Source organism: Temnothorax americanus, unplaced genomic scaffold (genome assembly GCF_048541705.1).
Source record: "Temnothorax americanus isolate GAGA-0224 unplaced genomic scaffold, ASM4854170v1 Scaffold31, whole genome shotgun sequence".
Classification (NCBI taxonomy): Eukaryota; Metazoa; Arthropoda; class Insecta; order Hymenoptera; family Formicidae; genus Temnothorax; species Temnothorax americanus.
Genome location: NW_027509453.1, coordinates 628970 through 643860, shown reverse-complemented (window position 1 = coordinate 643860; position 14891 = coordinate 628970). Strand labels below are relative to the sequence as shown.

At 39.7% G+C, this 14891-nt stretch overlaps 3 protein-coding genes across 3 annotated transcripts; 1 reads left to right on the top strand and 2 right to left on the bottom strand.

Moving 5' to 3' along the window:
• The first annotated feature begins 6876 nt into the window (after positions 1 to 6876).
• On the top strand, positions 6877 to 9479 carry LOC143900941 (ras-related and estrogen-regulated growth inhibitor). The gene is made up of 4 exons (XM_077412743.1): positions 6877 to 7134; positions 7603 to 7825; positions 7944 to 8130; positions 9190 to 9479. Exons 1-4 carry the CDS (start codon positions 6999 to 7001, stop codon positions 9367 to 9369), a joined length of 726 nt encoding a protein of 241 aa, XP_077268869.1. The 5' UTR covers positions 6877 to 6998; the 3' UTR covers positions 9370 to 9479.
• LOC143900940 (BBSome complex member BBS2) lies at positions 9275 to 12825 on the bottom strand. Its single transcript, XM_077412741.1, has 11 exons — positions 12568 to 12825; positions 12330 to 12449; positions 12076 to 12264; positions 11733 to 11915; positions 11425 to 11647; positions 11126 to 11337; positions 10787 to 10957; positions 10600 to 10704; positions 10205 to 10517; positions 9810 to 10064; positions 9275 to 9741 (listed from the first exon to the last, which is right to left on the bottom strand). Exons 1-11 carry the CDS (start codon positions 12790 to 12792, stop codon positions 9647 to 9649), a joined length of 2091 nt encoding a protein of 696 aa, XP_077268867.1. The 5' UTR covers positions 12793 to 12825; the 3' UTR covers positions 9275 to 9646.
• A 156-nt stretch (positions 12826 to 12981) lies between these two features.
• Emc10 (ER membrane protein complex subunit 10) lies at positions 12982 to 14855 on the bottom strand. The gene is made up of 4 exons (XM_077412744.1): positions 14430 to 14855; positions 14077 to 14340; positions 13370 to 13636; positions 12982 to 13282 (listed from the first exon to the last, which is right to left on the bottom strand). The coding sequence occupies exons 1-4, from the start codon at positions 14487 to 14489 to the stop codon at positions 13196 to 13198; spliced, it is 678 nt and encodes a 225-aa protein (XP_077268870.1). The 5' UTR covers positions 14490 to 14855; the 3' UTR covers positions 12982 to 13195.
• Positions 14856 to 14891: the final 36 nt, after the last annotated feature.

The window sequence follows — 14891 nt, the reverse complement described above, 5'->3', positions numbered from 1 at the left end:
TACCAATCTGTATATATAAAAAATCCGATGTCTAGTGATTATTGAAACTGACGAAATATAATAATTCGCAAAGTTAATCATTTATTAGATTGGACTTTATTTCCTTAAGAAGATTAGGATAGTGTTGTTGACGAAAAATTGAAAAAGTTCCATCATTGTAGGACCATCTAGTTTCCGCATGGCGCCATATCCCTCAGAGACGTTATTATCTATTCTAGTGGCAACGACACGTGTTTAGTAGATGTAATGTTTTTTCTTATCGATCGACAACGTCGTATTGTCGGAAAATTCCTTCCTAGTATCGATTAATTAAGAGTGGCATCGCCTCGTGTGGGAGCAGACTGTTGTTTCGTTTACGCCGTAGGGTCCAAGTTCAGTGTCCGACCCAGCTGTCATATAACCGAGAGAAAGCAACAGAATTTTTTCTCTATTTTTTCTTATCGTTGGCGCCAGCAATAGCTCAAGTGTGTTAGTTGATACTTGTCAGACCCATCGCGAAATAAGAGATAAAAAAAAGGTATCGGCGGCACGCGAATGCCATATTTTAAAAATATTCATTGAAGTTTTGTTCTAGTTCGCTGCGGGAATTAATTAAACGCCTGACTGCAATGTGCAAAAAAACTGATATACAACTGACGCTGTGTGTAACATCTTTACCCCATAATTATAAACATCTTATTTCGCGATTAAATACAATTGTATCCCTCAATCTTTCTTATCTTTAATTTATAATTGGGGTCGGAATCATTATTATGGCGATTATTCTTGATCAAACGGTTAGGTTCTCTCTCGCAGCAAATTGACCGTGTATTAATAGAAACCGAGGGCTGGCTATACACTTAGATAGATTTTCTCGTAATGCAGCTGCAAATGATCTTTTTATAACGGGAAAAATTGTGTCAGGTCACAGTGGAGCGTGTATTCCGGGAAATGGTGTAGAATGTATTTCGCATTTTTAGACACTTGTGGCTCGATCAGCAATTGATATGGAAATTCATTAGCTTAACTAATTCCGCGCAAAATTGATGTTTTGACCTCAAACCTGATTATGAATATACTGATTAGGAGAGATGACAGCGTTTCACACTTCCGCCATAACAGCAAGAGTGGGTAAACAGGAAGAGAGTCAAAACTACTTTGTAGATAAAAGTAAAAAATATTAAACTGATGATCCCCGACAACGTTCGTCCGCGCGTGTCGAAAAACATGAAGAATCAGTTTTGTCGCAAAAAAATTCCTAAGGCTGTACTGGAGGTACCGGTTCAACCAAAAAAGTCATGGAAATATTAAAAACACCGATATTTTAAGGTAAATGACACTTAAGACCTATGTCTGGACACATTTGTCACTTTAGTTTTTAAATGAGCATAACGCAAATTAAAATTAGAGATAAAAATATAATACAAGAAAAATATTTTTATCTTGAATTCTTTGATTTTAATTCGCGTTATAACTTATTTAAGGAAAATGATGAAAATGTCCAAATATAGGTACGTGTCCAGGCATATAGGTACATTTATTTTAACTCTCCAAAGATCCAAAGACAAAAAAATGTATATAAATAGTTACGGCAAATCTAATAGAATCTAATAGAAAAGACATAGATTTAATGACTGTAAACTGTTATTACTATTTCTTTCTTAAAAAAAAAATTTTCCCTGAATTTAACTTAAAGTGAAATCTGTGAAAAATATGTGTAAAATTTCATACTACGCGCGCCGAAAGTCCTATCACGAGCAATAATTTCACTGGTTATTTTTTTGCAATTTCTTTAAAAGTATGTTGTAAATCGTTTCAAATTTTGCTATACTTTTGTTTGTTGATGATCTACTTGTGTGTAAAATATCACTGTATTGATAGTATTTTTTAATGTTTTTTTTTACACTTTTCTCTGTATCGTCGTCAGGTTGTTAAAACTCGGATATTCAAAAATTGATAACTTTTTATTTGAATTGTGAATCGATCTAAAATTTAGCGCCGAACTTTAAAAGAGAATACAGAATATAACATTAAATTTTCATCAACTTCGTATAGCATTTTGACAAACCATCCTGAACATCCTTAAATAGCTATATTAGTTAGGCTGCGACAATATCGTTTTTGAACTTGTTGTAAAATATCACCTCAATTGCATCTTATATATTTATCTAATTACTTCGCATTACCATTCAAAGGATTAGAACTGTATTTATAGATTCTCCCATGTCTCCCATTCCGTTTCTTCTTCGCGTGAAAAGCGCAATCTTTATTACGCAGAAGGTGACATCAACCCGGATTCGCCGGATTAGATATAGCTCGTCGCAACATGGTGGTCGAGAAATAAAGTATTTTTCATTGCCGGGACAGAACCCGCTATAAACCGGGCTATAAACCGGGCTATAAACCGACTTTACATCTCGTCGTACGGCACGTCAAAACAGATCTATAAAGCAAATATGACTTTTCAGAAGCGCGGGCGTCCTGTCGCGGAATCTCTGGCGGAATATCAAAAAAGCGAATCCACACATCTGCTGGGTTGCGTTCCAAAATTCACTCTAGTTAACTAAAATGCTATATAGTGTACGTGACGTAAACTATAGATTTTAGTTACCCAGAGTAAATTTTGGAACGCAACCCCGGAGGGCAGAGAGGTCGGTCGCGTTCATTAATGTACGAATTATAGCGATGGCAGAGAGAGGAGAAGAGAAGTTACAAGGGTGTTTTGTCTCTCATTAGCTCGTAAACAGTGCATCAATATCAGCTGCTTGCCAAATTCAGCGAGCAGGCATCGACTTATTTATCAGCGCTTCGTCGCTTTTTCGTTTTCCACGCCTCCTACCGATCCCATTCGCGGAATATGTTATACTCGCATTTAACCAAGATAGTTTAACGAGGACCAGCTATAATATAAAATTCTAACTCCTGCCTCCTTCAATCTGATTATTATTATTATTATTAAGTAACTTCATTAATAATGGGGTAGGAACAGGATGGAACCATTTACCCTCCCTTAGCATCAAATATTTTCCATAATGACCCTTCTATTGATTTATCAATATTTTTTCCTTACACATTGCTAGTATATCTTCAATTTTAGGTGCAATTAACACTTTATCTCTACAATTTTAAATATACTCGGGGAAAATTTTTGAAGTTCTAGAAATTCTTGCAGTTAAACAACTTAACATTTTGATTAGTGCCCCTTGTGAAAATTATCTTTGCGTAACTGAATATCGACAGAACTAATTGAGAGAATTGACTAGTATAACTTAAAAATCTTTGAAATAAACAGAATAGCTAATTATGATTTTTAGTTACGCGGGGTTTATTATAGGGTTACGAATCCAAATAATTTGATTACTAATCGCGGGCCCCAAAGTGGGTTGCTCAATCATCTTCTTTTTCCCAGAGAATACATCATAAAAATTTTACTATAGATATAAAATCCCCTTATATTAGTTTGATTTATACTGATTATACTTTTTTACCCGACCGCGGAACACTTCTTCATCTTCCGTCTAATTATCCTTTTCGCAAAAAGCAGCTCTTGGCAGTTGCGACGTTTTTTTGTCACCGCAGACGCGATACGATCGAATCTTTTTGCCAATTTCGTCGATCCATACGTCCCCTCGTAGCTGAACACTCATCTTCGCGTGCTTCACGCGAATTTATATGCGTCGGGGGCTGATATCATCCGCCGATCTCGTGCACTGACCGTACCGCAGGCGGACGAGATCATTACGGGTTCGTAATGAAAAAAAAGACAGTCTAAAATTGACGACCTCTCCACCCTTCACTCTTTTTTTCTCTTGCGCTGACGTGAATCCGACGTTATCTTATCCGTATATGTAACACGTCACGATCGCCTTTGGGACACCTCTCCTTTTTTCTGTATCTTTTGGATGACGGCGACTTGACTCGTTATCCTTTTTTTGGGTGAGACTGGATTTGGGATAGTTTTTACAGATAACCCCGATAAGGACTCACCCAGCCGATAACCCTCATTGAAACTTGCAGGAGATGAACGAGTGGCGGCACGCTTTTCTCCAATCCACATTGACGGCCCGATCGAACCAAAGTCTATATTTAAGCTTATCAAAGAGAGTCTTTAAATAATCATGTTAAGCTATAAACTCGCTTTCTCAAGCTTATTTTAAAATAATATTTCACCTATATATATACATTTCGCATAATTATATTCAATTATTCCACATGAATATCCACATGAATAATCCTTGGAATAATCCTTCTCACGAATAATTCTAATAATTCTAAGACTAGGTATCCAATTAAAATTGACAAGAGAAACGCCGTAATCGGTCAGGACTGGATTTTGATTGTCCAAATAATATAATATTAATATAATATAATTAATTAATATATATTGCCAGGGTAAGGAATAGTACGTAAAATTCACTCAAAAATCAATATTATATTATTTGAGCAATCAAGATTCAGTCCTGATCTTGACCGATTACGGCGTTTCTCTTGTCAATGTTGATTGTATGCACGATCGTAAGTATGCTCACTTATTTATTGTCTAAGACTATCGTTGTAACCGAGGAGAAATCACGTTATAATTTGAAAAATTTGAGCTGTAAAATAATTTCGGTTCCTAGACCGGATATATATGTCAATTCAATCGTCCGATCTTATCGAAATTCCTTAAATAGTTCTCACTTGATTTATCAGCCAATAGGAATAAAGTTCTATTCTTGTACAAGCTGTCGGCATAGCAGGGGAAATGTACTTATCACGGGACCTATTTTTATTTTTGGACACAAATCCATTTCATAAATTCTGATTTATCCATTCAATCTTGAGCTATAAAGGTTCTCTGATCGAAGCGTACCTACAGATAAGACTAAGTCCCATATTATATTTCTTGGATATACGAAAAGATACCAATGCCGTGCATATTATTATACATATATTAAGCTTTCGTGAAATAATTTCAGCGTTCTTAGAAATGACGTATCATCTGAATCTGAACTACTGATATACGCGAAAAAGTGCATATTCCATAATTATAGCACGAATCACTGAAGATGAAACATTATATTCGCTGATATCTGTGAATAATTTGTATTACAATAATTATGCATGTACTTTAATGTGAAAAATTACACATTTAAGATTATAAATTTCTTACCTTATCCTCATCATTATAATCGATAATAACTTTCCGGCTTGACAATTCAAGGTTAGCGCTTAACGAGAATAATGTGTGCACAATTCCAGAATATACACGTTATCATAACTGACTTCGTGACATACTATGAATTCCGTATAAGAAAAATTATCAATAGATTAATATTCTACATTATTAGAACTTAACTGGGTCACATTTACGGATCAAACTGATCAAAACACTAGCATCATAACATAATAAGAGATATAAATTTTCTACAAGTCTCGTCGCGTCAGCAATAACTTAAATGATAAGAAATTTTTTTCCGCTCGTTCGAAGCAAAAGCTATAACAAGGATTATGATCGATTCACGAGCAATAATGGTTGTTGAAACAATGTCAGAAATATATACACGTTTATTAAATAATTCAATATTCGACTTTTCGTGCCATACTAGGACTTCGTCAAAGAATAAATATCGATCAATAATTATCATATTCTACATTATTTTACGAACCTAATAACTGGGGTCACATTTAACGCCAGCAATCAAAAACAATCAAAACGAGTCATACCGCAATTTCAAAGTCAACAATTAAAAATGATAGAGCGCTTTTTCTTCACGATCCTCTAGCTGTCATCCTCCGATGATTGTCTTTCCTTTCTCTCGGATAAATTTTCCCCATAGTCACCGTCGCAAGAAACCCGTGCAAATCCATAGGATTTCATTCCTACGACATTTATTCTTTGAAGAAGTCCTATAGTATGGATCGGTCATAATCCTTGTTTATATAATAAAAAAATGACTGAGCGACTCATTAATTCCCGCGTGCAACTCCTTCCCGTAGCTTTTTTTATTCCTTTAACCAGGGACATCGATGGGCCAGGTGCACAAACTAAATATAGCCCCCTTAACACATCGTTCTTCATTTAAAGCTATAATGAAAAACAGCGCGCATGTTCCGTATACCAACCGTGCGGTCGCATCGAGATGTGTATACGCAACACCTGAGGACGGAATAGTGTTTTATACCACTGATTGTGTGAGATATTTCCAGTCGTTACTCGCCAGACAGGAAAGCGGGAAGCAGAGAGAGGGAGGGAGGGAAGGGGAGAGAGAGAGAGAGAGAGAGAGAGAGAGAGAGAGAGAGAGAGAGAGAGAAGGAGAGTATCGTATTAAATGCAACGCGACGCTGAATATAGTCGTAAAACAATTAGTCGCAATACTCGCAATACCGCTCACGGACGAGCCGAGTGTACATACGAGCAAGTGCATCGAACCGCGATGCGCGCCGACGAGCGATGCAATGAGGCGACGAGTCGACGAGTCGGCGACCGGCCGGCCGCCGTAGCCCGGCGCCGTGTCTGCGGAAGAAGAAACGCGGCGTGAAAGGCGAGACGCATAATACGAAGTGATAAAAGTCACCGAGAAGTCCCACGATTCCCCTTTAGGGTCTTACGTAAAATTAACAACAACAACAACAACCGTCTGGTTGCGTCGTAGCTCGTAGCGCGACGGCACGTGCGTGCCAAATACGATATGCGTCAACAATTGCTCCGCGATCAGCTGGCTACGCGATCCGGATATATTCTTGAAATCAGAAGCGCGTCTGGGATTTTATGACGTTGTTCCCTCATATGACGCGTTTTTTTTTTTTGCAACTTACACGTAGATCCTACGCAATATGTTACTCTAATAATAAGTAATGACGCAGTTGGAGTGACGTCGCCCCGCGCATTGTTTATTACACGTGCGCCCACCCTTCGAAGAGCGCGCGCGACAGATTGCTATGAATAATGCATCCATTAAATATCACCGGAAGGGGTTCGTACAAAGGGGTTCATAATCGATGGGACACCCTGCCGAGAAATCAGTAGCGATAAAGACATGGATAGCGATAGTTCGACGTTGCCCGTCAAGAAGAGGAACAGTCCTCCGATGCTCTGGGGCCTCAGCCTCGCTAAGGAATCTTTCAAGACGATCAAAGTGATCTTACTGGGCCAGCCAGGCGTCGGCAAATCGGGTGAGTGATCGATAACAGTTTCTTCAGCGGACAAATTATAAAACACGGATATGCATCTAGTTGAAATCATTAAACGATTCATTCCTTCAATTAAATAAACGGAGGTCTACGTAACAAATAAAAATGGATTGAGAAAAAAGTTAACTTGACTAAAATATTTTCAGCTGATTTATTATTTTTTTAATCGAAATATGTTTATGTATTTAAATTAAATACGACATATTTTTTAAATCTAACACGTAAATCTGACGTAAATTGAGACTCAAATACTTGAATATTTTTATTTAAAAAATAATAATCAGTTGAAAATATTTAGTCAAGTTAACAACTTTTTTCTCAGTGTATAGTTTTAATAAACTTCGCGAATTTGCATATCAAAGATAGCGCAATTTTCTTAAGTGAAGAAAATACGGAAAAGTAATATATTTTTTTTTCTAATGTTATTTTTGCTTTGAATCCTGTAATCAGCTTTAGCCGTGCGGTTCGCCACGAAACGTTTCATAGGCGAGTACGATTGCACCACGGACAGAATCTACCGCGTGGACAATCATCTGGGATCTTCGTGGGAAATAGCGGATCCACCCGGATATCCACCCGCCTCCACCGAGCCGAAATTACGATGGGCCGACGCGATAGTTCTCGTTTATTCGGTAACGGACCGAGTCAGCTTCGACGAGACCTCCCGCCTTAGGTACGTTTGTCCCTCTCTCCCTCCCCCCTCATATATTTTATCAGAAGATAATTGCACTCTACGATATATTAAATTCGTTCGAACGCGCGAGGTATATGTGCATGTCGTGTATTTACAGGTTTTTGGTATCGCACGCGAGAAGAGGCAGAAAGGTGCCACCGGTCGTGTTGCTTGTGGGAAACAAGGCCGATCTCTCCTGCTCGCCGGGTGAGCGAATGGTGTCTGCCCTGGAAGGCCAGAAAAGGGCAAAAGAAATCGAGGCTCATGCTTTCCACGAGATTTCCGTAAGGGAATCGGTTGATCAGGTAACGACCTGCGTGCAAATATTTTTATATCTTAATTTGGTCGATTCTATATTCGCGCCGAGTAAAGGATAATCTCATATTATTATTATTATAAGATAGAGAGAGAGAGAGAGAAAGAGAGAGAGAGAGAGAGAAACGGTTCAGATTATGGTATCATATCATTCTTTTCTTTGACTGTTTAAAAATAGTACATACTGATCTTCAATTTTTGATGCCCCGAAAAAAATCGATAGGCTATAAATGAACGCGAACCGCCCGCGCCCACGCGATAAATACACGATGCGGTTAATCTCTATCAGCTAATCGCAACGAAGATTATTATTCTAAACGATTGTTTACTCCGCGGTCATGGCATTTGCGCGTGATCGGCGGAGCCACAAACAAATCTATATCGCCCGTCCTCAAGACACGCGATACAAACAACAGCATTTTAGTATTTTTATCTATACGCATTGTAATGACGATGGATCAACGCATTTCAGTACTCTATAATCGCCGAGTATCGGAGCGATAAAAATAACTTAATTAATGTAAATAAATCTTTTTGGGAACAATTAAAAAATAAGATATTGTTTTTTATTGTAAATTCGTAAATTTAATTTAATAATTAATAATGAAAGTTATATTAAGTATAAAATAAATGCAGAAGCTAAAATGAGTTTTCTCTGATTTTTCTACAAATATGACAAAATATATATCGTGTCTAACAATTCTTTCATAATTTTGATAGAATATAATATTATTGAAATCATATATATTAATGGAATAATATTTAATAATAATTTTATTATTGTGATTAGTACGCTTATTTAATATATAAAAATGTTGCACGCAAAGAAATAACGTGTATAAAACACGATTTAACAGTAAAATTAAAGTATTCTGTGACTTTGCGTATGAAAAAATATTTAAAAAATGGCGAATGAGAGGCGTACAGCAATTGATTTTACATGTATCGTAAACGCGCACCAGAACAAAAAAAATTACAGAAACGTGGGAGTGATAATGTTCTTTATGTAACGGCGGCCCTGATAATTTGCGATTATTTTCTTTTGACAGGTCACGGCCATATTCATGAACATATTGAGATTGCTGACCGAATTGCACAGTTCAGGACAGCAGCAGGCATTTTTCAGAATGAGAGCTTGCACAGACGGAAGTATAAACTCTCTCCGTTGTACGTCACCTCCTCCATTGGAAAGAAGGTTTAGCATCTCCGCTCGCGGGAATTTATTGTAATCGTTAGATTAGTTTCGAGAAACTAAATATTTATTCCACGAAACATCGAGCAAGAACACTGTATATAAAAAGATTATATTTTAAATGTTTTAATAAATCTGTATTTGTAAGAAAAACTACTTGTGTAGATGAATTCATTAACAACGTTTCGAACTTTCATCTTTGTCAATAATTAGATAATACCGGCAGTTTTGAGATGTTTTTTTTTTTTTTAAGAATTACATGGTGTAATTGCAAAATTGATAATTATATTGCGTAGCTTGTAGATATATTTGATCTAGCCGTGTCTTATCGCGAGCGCAAGAGCTTTCGCATTTTCGTCCTGTATCGCCGCTCTACAACGAGCTATTGCGTTCGAGGCAGCTTTTCCAACTGCAAAAATAAATATGATTGCAATAAAATATAAAAAAAGAGCAACGGTTCTACAATAAAAACGTTACCTCTGAGCCTCGCTACACGCTGCACCCCGACGTTCAATTCTTTCAAGCTAGCCGCGAGCTCCCGATGACTGTTGAGCCGAATCTCGTGCTCTCGAATCAAGTCACCGTTGATGTTCTTCAACTGCATTAGTTTCTTTCGCATATCGTCAATATTCTCGAGGATTCTAGCATCTTCTAGGCGAATCACAATACTCTTCAGAAGAGTGGCACCGCCCGCGGCTTCCGCCTGAAGTCGCGCGTCGACTTCCTTTAAGCCTAAAGAATATTTCGATATTAGTCAAAACGCGTCTTTTATAGCAGTAGATCTCGCTCGAAAGATGACTTTCGCTTAGAGAAAAATCGATTGTCGACGGAAATCACTTCGTATTGTACTTCCTTCTTTTCTAACGACGTACCCTTGACGCGTTCCAACGCGTCCAACATCCTCTTCTCCTCCGCGGGGAACGTGGCTTCTGAGTTTAGTTCTCTGACGCCTAAATACATAGCGAGAGATTGGATAATGTCGCCGGCAAACGTCGCATCATCTGTCTGGATTATCACTTTTCCACCGGCGTTCGATTTGAAGCAGTGCGCCTTGTCGTCCCGCATCCCACGAAGCCAAACTTCGATGCATCCGGCATTCGGGCCGCTCTCCACGACCTCCAGTTCCTCTCCCAGAATGAGACTCTGGTTCAGCCAAATGGCGATCCGCTGTGGTCTCTCCGCGACCTACGGGATTACGTATTCGTGTGTATTAACATTAGCTTTTTAAATATTATTAAAATATCTACGAAGTTTAAACGTTACTCACGTCCGCCACAACGCCATTGTTCGATAATTCTTCTGGGACATGTTGGGGCTTCGGGATGCGCTCGTACATACAAAATCTTGGCAACTGCCGCGTTATTTCGAAGACCTAGCGAACGTTAGAGATATATTACGATTTGAAATTTACATTACGATTATGTTCCGTATATTTTACAACAATTATCAATTACCTGTAGTAGATCGGCACCAGATGGTCCGACGTACACTTTAACGTGAATGTCTACGGGATCATTCTTTGCAGGATAAAGCGCGATCTCTAACTCCCCTTGCGGCCGATTGGGATGGGTGACCAGCGTCTCACCCTCAAAAATACCCTCAGCAAAGACTATGGCGCAATGCACCTAAATATTATATTACATTTACGAAATTTCGCGACTTTAATAATACGATTCCATTTTTTTTTTAAGGCAAAATCGAATTGAATTCAAATTGAAGAAATCAAGAAATTTGTGACAGAAGGGAACTCTCGAGCGGTTTCAGGGATATCCTGTACAAATGTAGCGTATTACCAGAAGCCCAGGTCCAGCGGCAAGCGCGACGCGGACTGCACCCCTCTTTGTCAGCAGGCTGATGGCTAGTCTTGATCCGTAGTACATATTAGAACCCGTCGCAGCCCTCTGTCGCAATTCCATCTGGAGTGCCTGCTTCTTAGCTAATAGTTCACGAATTATCTCGCCGGGTTCTGGAGCTTGCATGGCAGAGCCAGTGCTGTATCCGCGCACTAAAAAACGCGTGCGAGAGTAAATGAGAATTTCGCAGCAAGAATCGTAATTGTTTAGCAGGGAAAACGAGTTCCAAAAGTTTATACCTTCGCCATTAGTAGAAACCACCACCAGATCAGGTTTGCCCGTTCTTCGATAATCAGCTTCTACTATGCCCGCCACGCCGGATGGTAGTTGAATCTTAAACATGACCTCACCGGTGTTATATGTTCTCGCATCCACTTTTCCGCTGCTCCAACCAGTGATCAGCTCCGGTACACCATCGCCGTTTATATCGAAAGTGGTTACGGTTATCACCTTGTGCTTTGACTAAAATATATTTTGCAAATCCGATTAAATTGTTTTAACGCGCGCGCAATTAAGATGTAAACTTTCTCCTATGTAAGCATTTTACCTTAACTCGCCATAGTCTCTGTCCTGCTTCGTAGACCCCGATTGTTCCGTTTTCAAGAGCATAAGCGAACTGCCTATTCGGGAGATCAGTGAGAACAACGATCGCCGCTGTTTCCTTAGTTTCCCAAAGCATGCTGTCTTTCTTCTGCACTCTAATTTCAAAATCTGTTGTACCCGTCAGTAACTAAAAAATTAAGTAACAAAGTCATACAGCAAGGAATATATAGGATGATATTCTTAATCCTGATGCTTCAAGCGTAAATCCAGATTTCAAAATAGGAAGAAAATTTGTCGATAACTGATATTAAATTGAACGTCTTTACTAAGAATCGCCCTATACTCACTTCATTTTCTCCATCTCCATCAAAATCAAACGCTGCCAGTGAGGTAACAATACCTCCCATTACTGTCCAAAATATTTCTGTTCCATGCGAATCTAAGACTGTCACCGAGCAGTTGCCACCTACCACTACAACGTGGTTTGGTAGCCAGCCGACTTTTGCAACAATCATACAACTTGCACCGTCCGACATCTGAAGTAATCAGTATTGTAAGCTATAGATTCTGCTATAACTTAACTCGAAATCATAATCAATACCTCCTTGTAGAAAACATCAGCATTATCCTCGACGTGATAAGCGAGCACGTGAGAAATAGTACCGACCAAAAGAATATCCCTCTCATCTTCCCCAAGGCGACCAGTGCATAATGATTTCACCTAGATAATATGAATTTTCGTTACACTAGGAAAGCACGAAATAAAAATACAGAATGATGCGAAATTATATTTAATGCGTGAAACAATTTGTAACATTTTCATTCCAGCACATTCGGACCTCGGTACCAATTTGGAGTTCCGCAAGTTCGCCGCTCCATGACAATCTTTTACTCGACTGCTTGTGATCGGAGTAATCGACCTGCGGTTGCCTGTGTGGACTGTGCACCAAAATAGTTCCGCCAGGCGTAGCAGCCGCAAGGCACGCATGCGAGCCGTCAAATTTTCCACTCACGACAAGACCTGCCTTTATATGTCTCTGAATGTTTAAGGAGAATTCTGCCATTCTGAGCTAGCGTTACATTGTCGCGATATGCTTCGCCAATGTTGTGACTTTACCATTGGCACGGTGATGGAAATATTGATTTTTACAGCTGACTCTATCGTTTGTAGATGTCACAGCTGTACTGTACAATACCGTACAATACCTACGTTATCATTATTCTGTTGTATTTAGAATAACGCAGTCAATACATCCAATTTAGTAATTGTATTTATTTTAGCAGAAATGTAATTATATATATATATATATATGTATTACGCAATACTTTAAATTATTATTAATAAGTATAATTATTATTGATATTATTTCTATCACTTTATGAAATTATACTATTAATTTGAATAATTTCCACAAGACCACTCTTTGGGGTAAAATGCACCCGCAGGCACAAATTATTTTTATTGGATCATTGTCTTTGTGCACTTCCGCCAGCTTCTGGATTCGTCGCGGATGATAACAGCAGAAAAATCAAGAAAGGAACGATGTACATCCACTGCAACAAAAATAAACGAGTTGTACATTGACTCTTGTATACATATATGTACATGTGTACAAACTTCTACAAAAACAATATTCTTACGTATTTCGCAAGAAATGAACGATTATCTTTGGTTTCCCCTCTCTCCCTTGCTTCTCGTTCCCGTTCGAGCTTCTGGATATACATAGCGGTGTCTGGGATTGGACCGCCATCCGGATATTTGACCACAACATTGGTGGTCCACATGTTCGTGAAGGGATTATCTAGCGTACAGGGTCCCGTGGATGAAATGCTCACAGCTATCGGCTCTGCTGTACTGTCCAGCCATATCGTTATAACGTCTTCCAGATCCGAGCCAAGCAGGTAGCACTATAAATTGGAAACAATCAGCACATTCAAACACAATAAGTCTCCGCACAAAAATATAAGGTACAAGAAATAGATATTAGCCATTAGGACTAAGGAATCGGGAATCAAGCTGGTGTAGCATCGATACATGGCTTCTGATAGGTTAAAAATCTATTGTCAGTTTCTGTCGCCTGTGTTTTTCATTGTACATCCAGTTTTATTCCTGATTCCTTAGTCCTCTCTCATGGCTAATTCTGTTCCATATTTTTCATCGTACGGGGGCCTTAAAACACAATGTAACGTCAAATGAAAGAAACTAATAAGAATCGTCCACAAGTGTCACGTTCCTCGATCAAGATATTCTAAATCATCTCGGGCGAGCGTCCTGGAGCAAGTTCTTATCAAGGAATCTATCGGTAGGACGTGGACGATTTCTAGGGGCTTGCTCGCGAGACATTTACCGCTGGCACCGAGGTGAGGAACACGATTTCGCTGCCGGAAGAGGTGCGAGCCAGCGCCTTCAGTCTGTACTTGCCGTCGTGCTCGGCAAGATTTTTCAGGGCGCTTATCTGGGCCGGCAGCAGACCGTTCTGCCCGACGACGGACGCGCCGCTACGCACGCTGGACACCGTGATGTTTCCCCGTTCCGTGAACACGGGCACCGGGTCGTCGTTGAACGCGTGCCCTAACCTCAACTGCAGCCAGCCGTCGTACTCGAGCTCGCTCTGGAAAATTAACCCTCGCGTCAAGTGCGCGCACAAAGACCCGCCGCTGGCGTTATTAAGAAACGTCGAAGGCTCCAGGCTCCACTTACCCCGCAGACGAGCGAAGACGCGCAGAGCAGCGCACCGACGACGACGTACAACGGATGCATTTCTTACGGCGCGACTTGGCGCACGACGCTGACAGCTGACAGACGCACTGGTGGGAATATATAATTACGAAGTCACCGACGCAGGGGCAGGGCCACGTGTCATTGTGCAATACCGATTTTTAGGGAGTCACGGCAGCTAACACAGCTATCACTGCGACCATGTCACCATGCCCGACTCACTGGCCCGAGTTGGGGAGAACTCGCTGACTGACGACTGACAGTATTGACAGTGACACTACTGACGTCTGACGTAACTGACGCAGTGACGCGGTAGTACGCCACCGCACGAAGATTTTGGCCACGTTCCGTAAACGCACATTTATCGATAGCACACGTAACGTTTACTACAGAAAATGCGCGCATATGCGCGTTACGAAACGTGGCCTTTATAACGTGCGGCCA

Bases quoted from the DNA above. Each gene is read 5' to 3' on its own strand.
- LOC143900940 (XM_077412741.1), bottom strand. From the start codon at position 12,792: ATGGCAGAATTCTCCTTAAACATTCAGAGACATATAAAGGCAGGTCTT. The intron at 12,450-12,567 runs GTCCGAATGTGC...CATATTATCTAG, and splicing joins AACTCCAAATTGGTACCGAG to GTGAAATCATTATGCACTGG. The intron at 11,338-11,424 runs GTATAAACTTTT...CGCGTTTTTTAG, and splicing joins GGTTTCTACTAATGGCGAAG to TGCGCGGATACAGCACTGGC.
- LOC143900941 (XM_077412743.1), top strand. From the start codon at position 6,999: ATGGATAGCGATAGTTCGACGTTGCCCGTCAAGAAGAGGAACAGTCCT. The intron at 7,135-7,602 runs GTGAGTGATCGA...TCCTGTAATCAG, and splicing joins GCCAGGCGTCGGCAAATCGG to CTTTAGCCGTGCGGTTCGCC. The intron at 8,131-9,189 runs GTAACGACCTGC...TTCTTTTGACAG, and splicing joins TAAGGGAATCGGTTGATCAG to GTCACGGCCATATTCATGAA.
- Emc10 (XM_077412744.1), bottom strand. From the start codon at position 14,489: ATGCATCCGTTGTACGTCGTCGTCGGTGCGCTGCTCTGCGCGTCTTCG. The intron at 14,341-14,429 runs GTAAGTGGAGCC...TTAATTTTCCAG, and splicing joins CGTCTTCGCTCGTCTGCGGG to AGCGAGCTCGAGTACGACGG. The intron at 13,283-13,369 runs GTAAGAATATTG...TTTTTGTTGCAG, and splicing joins GTTCATTTCTTGCGAAATAC to TGGATGTACATCGTTCCTTT.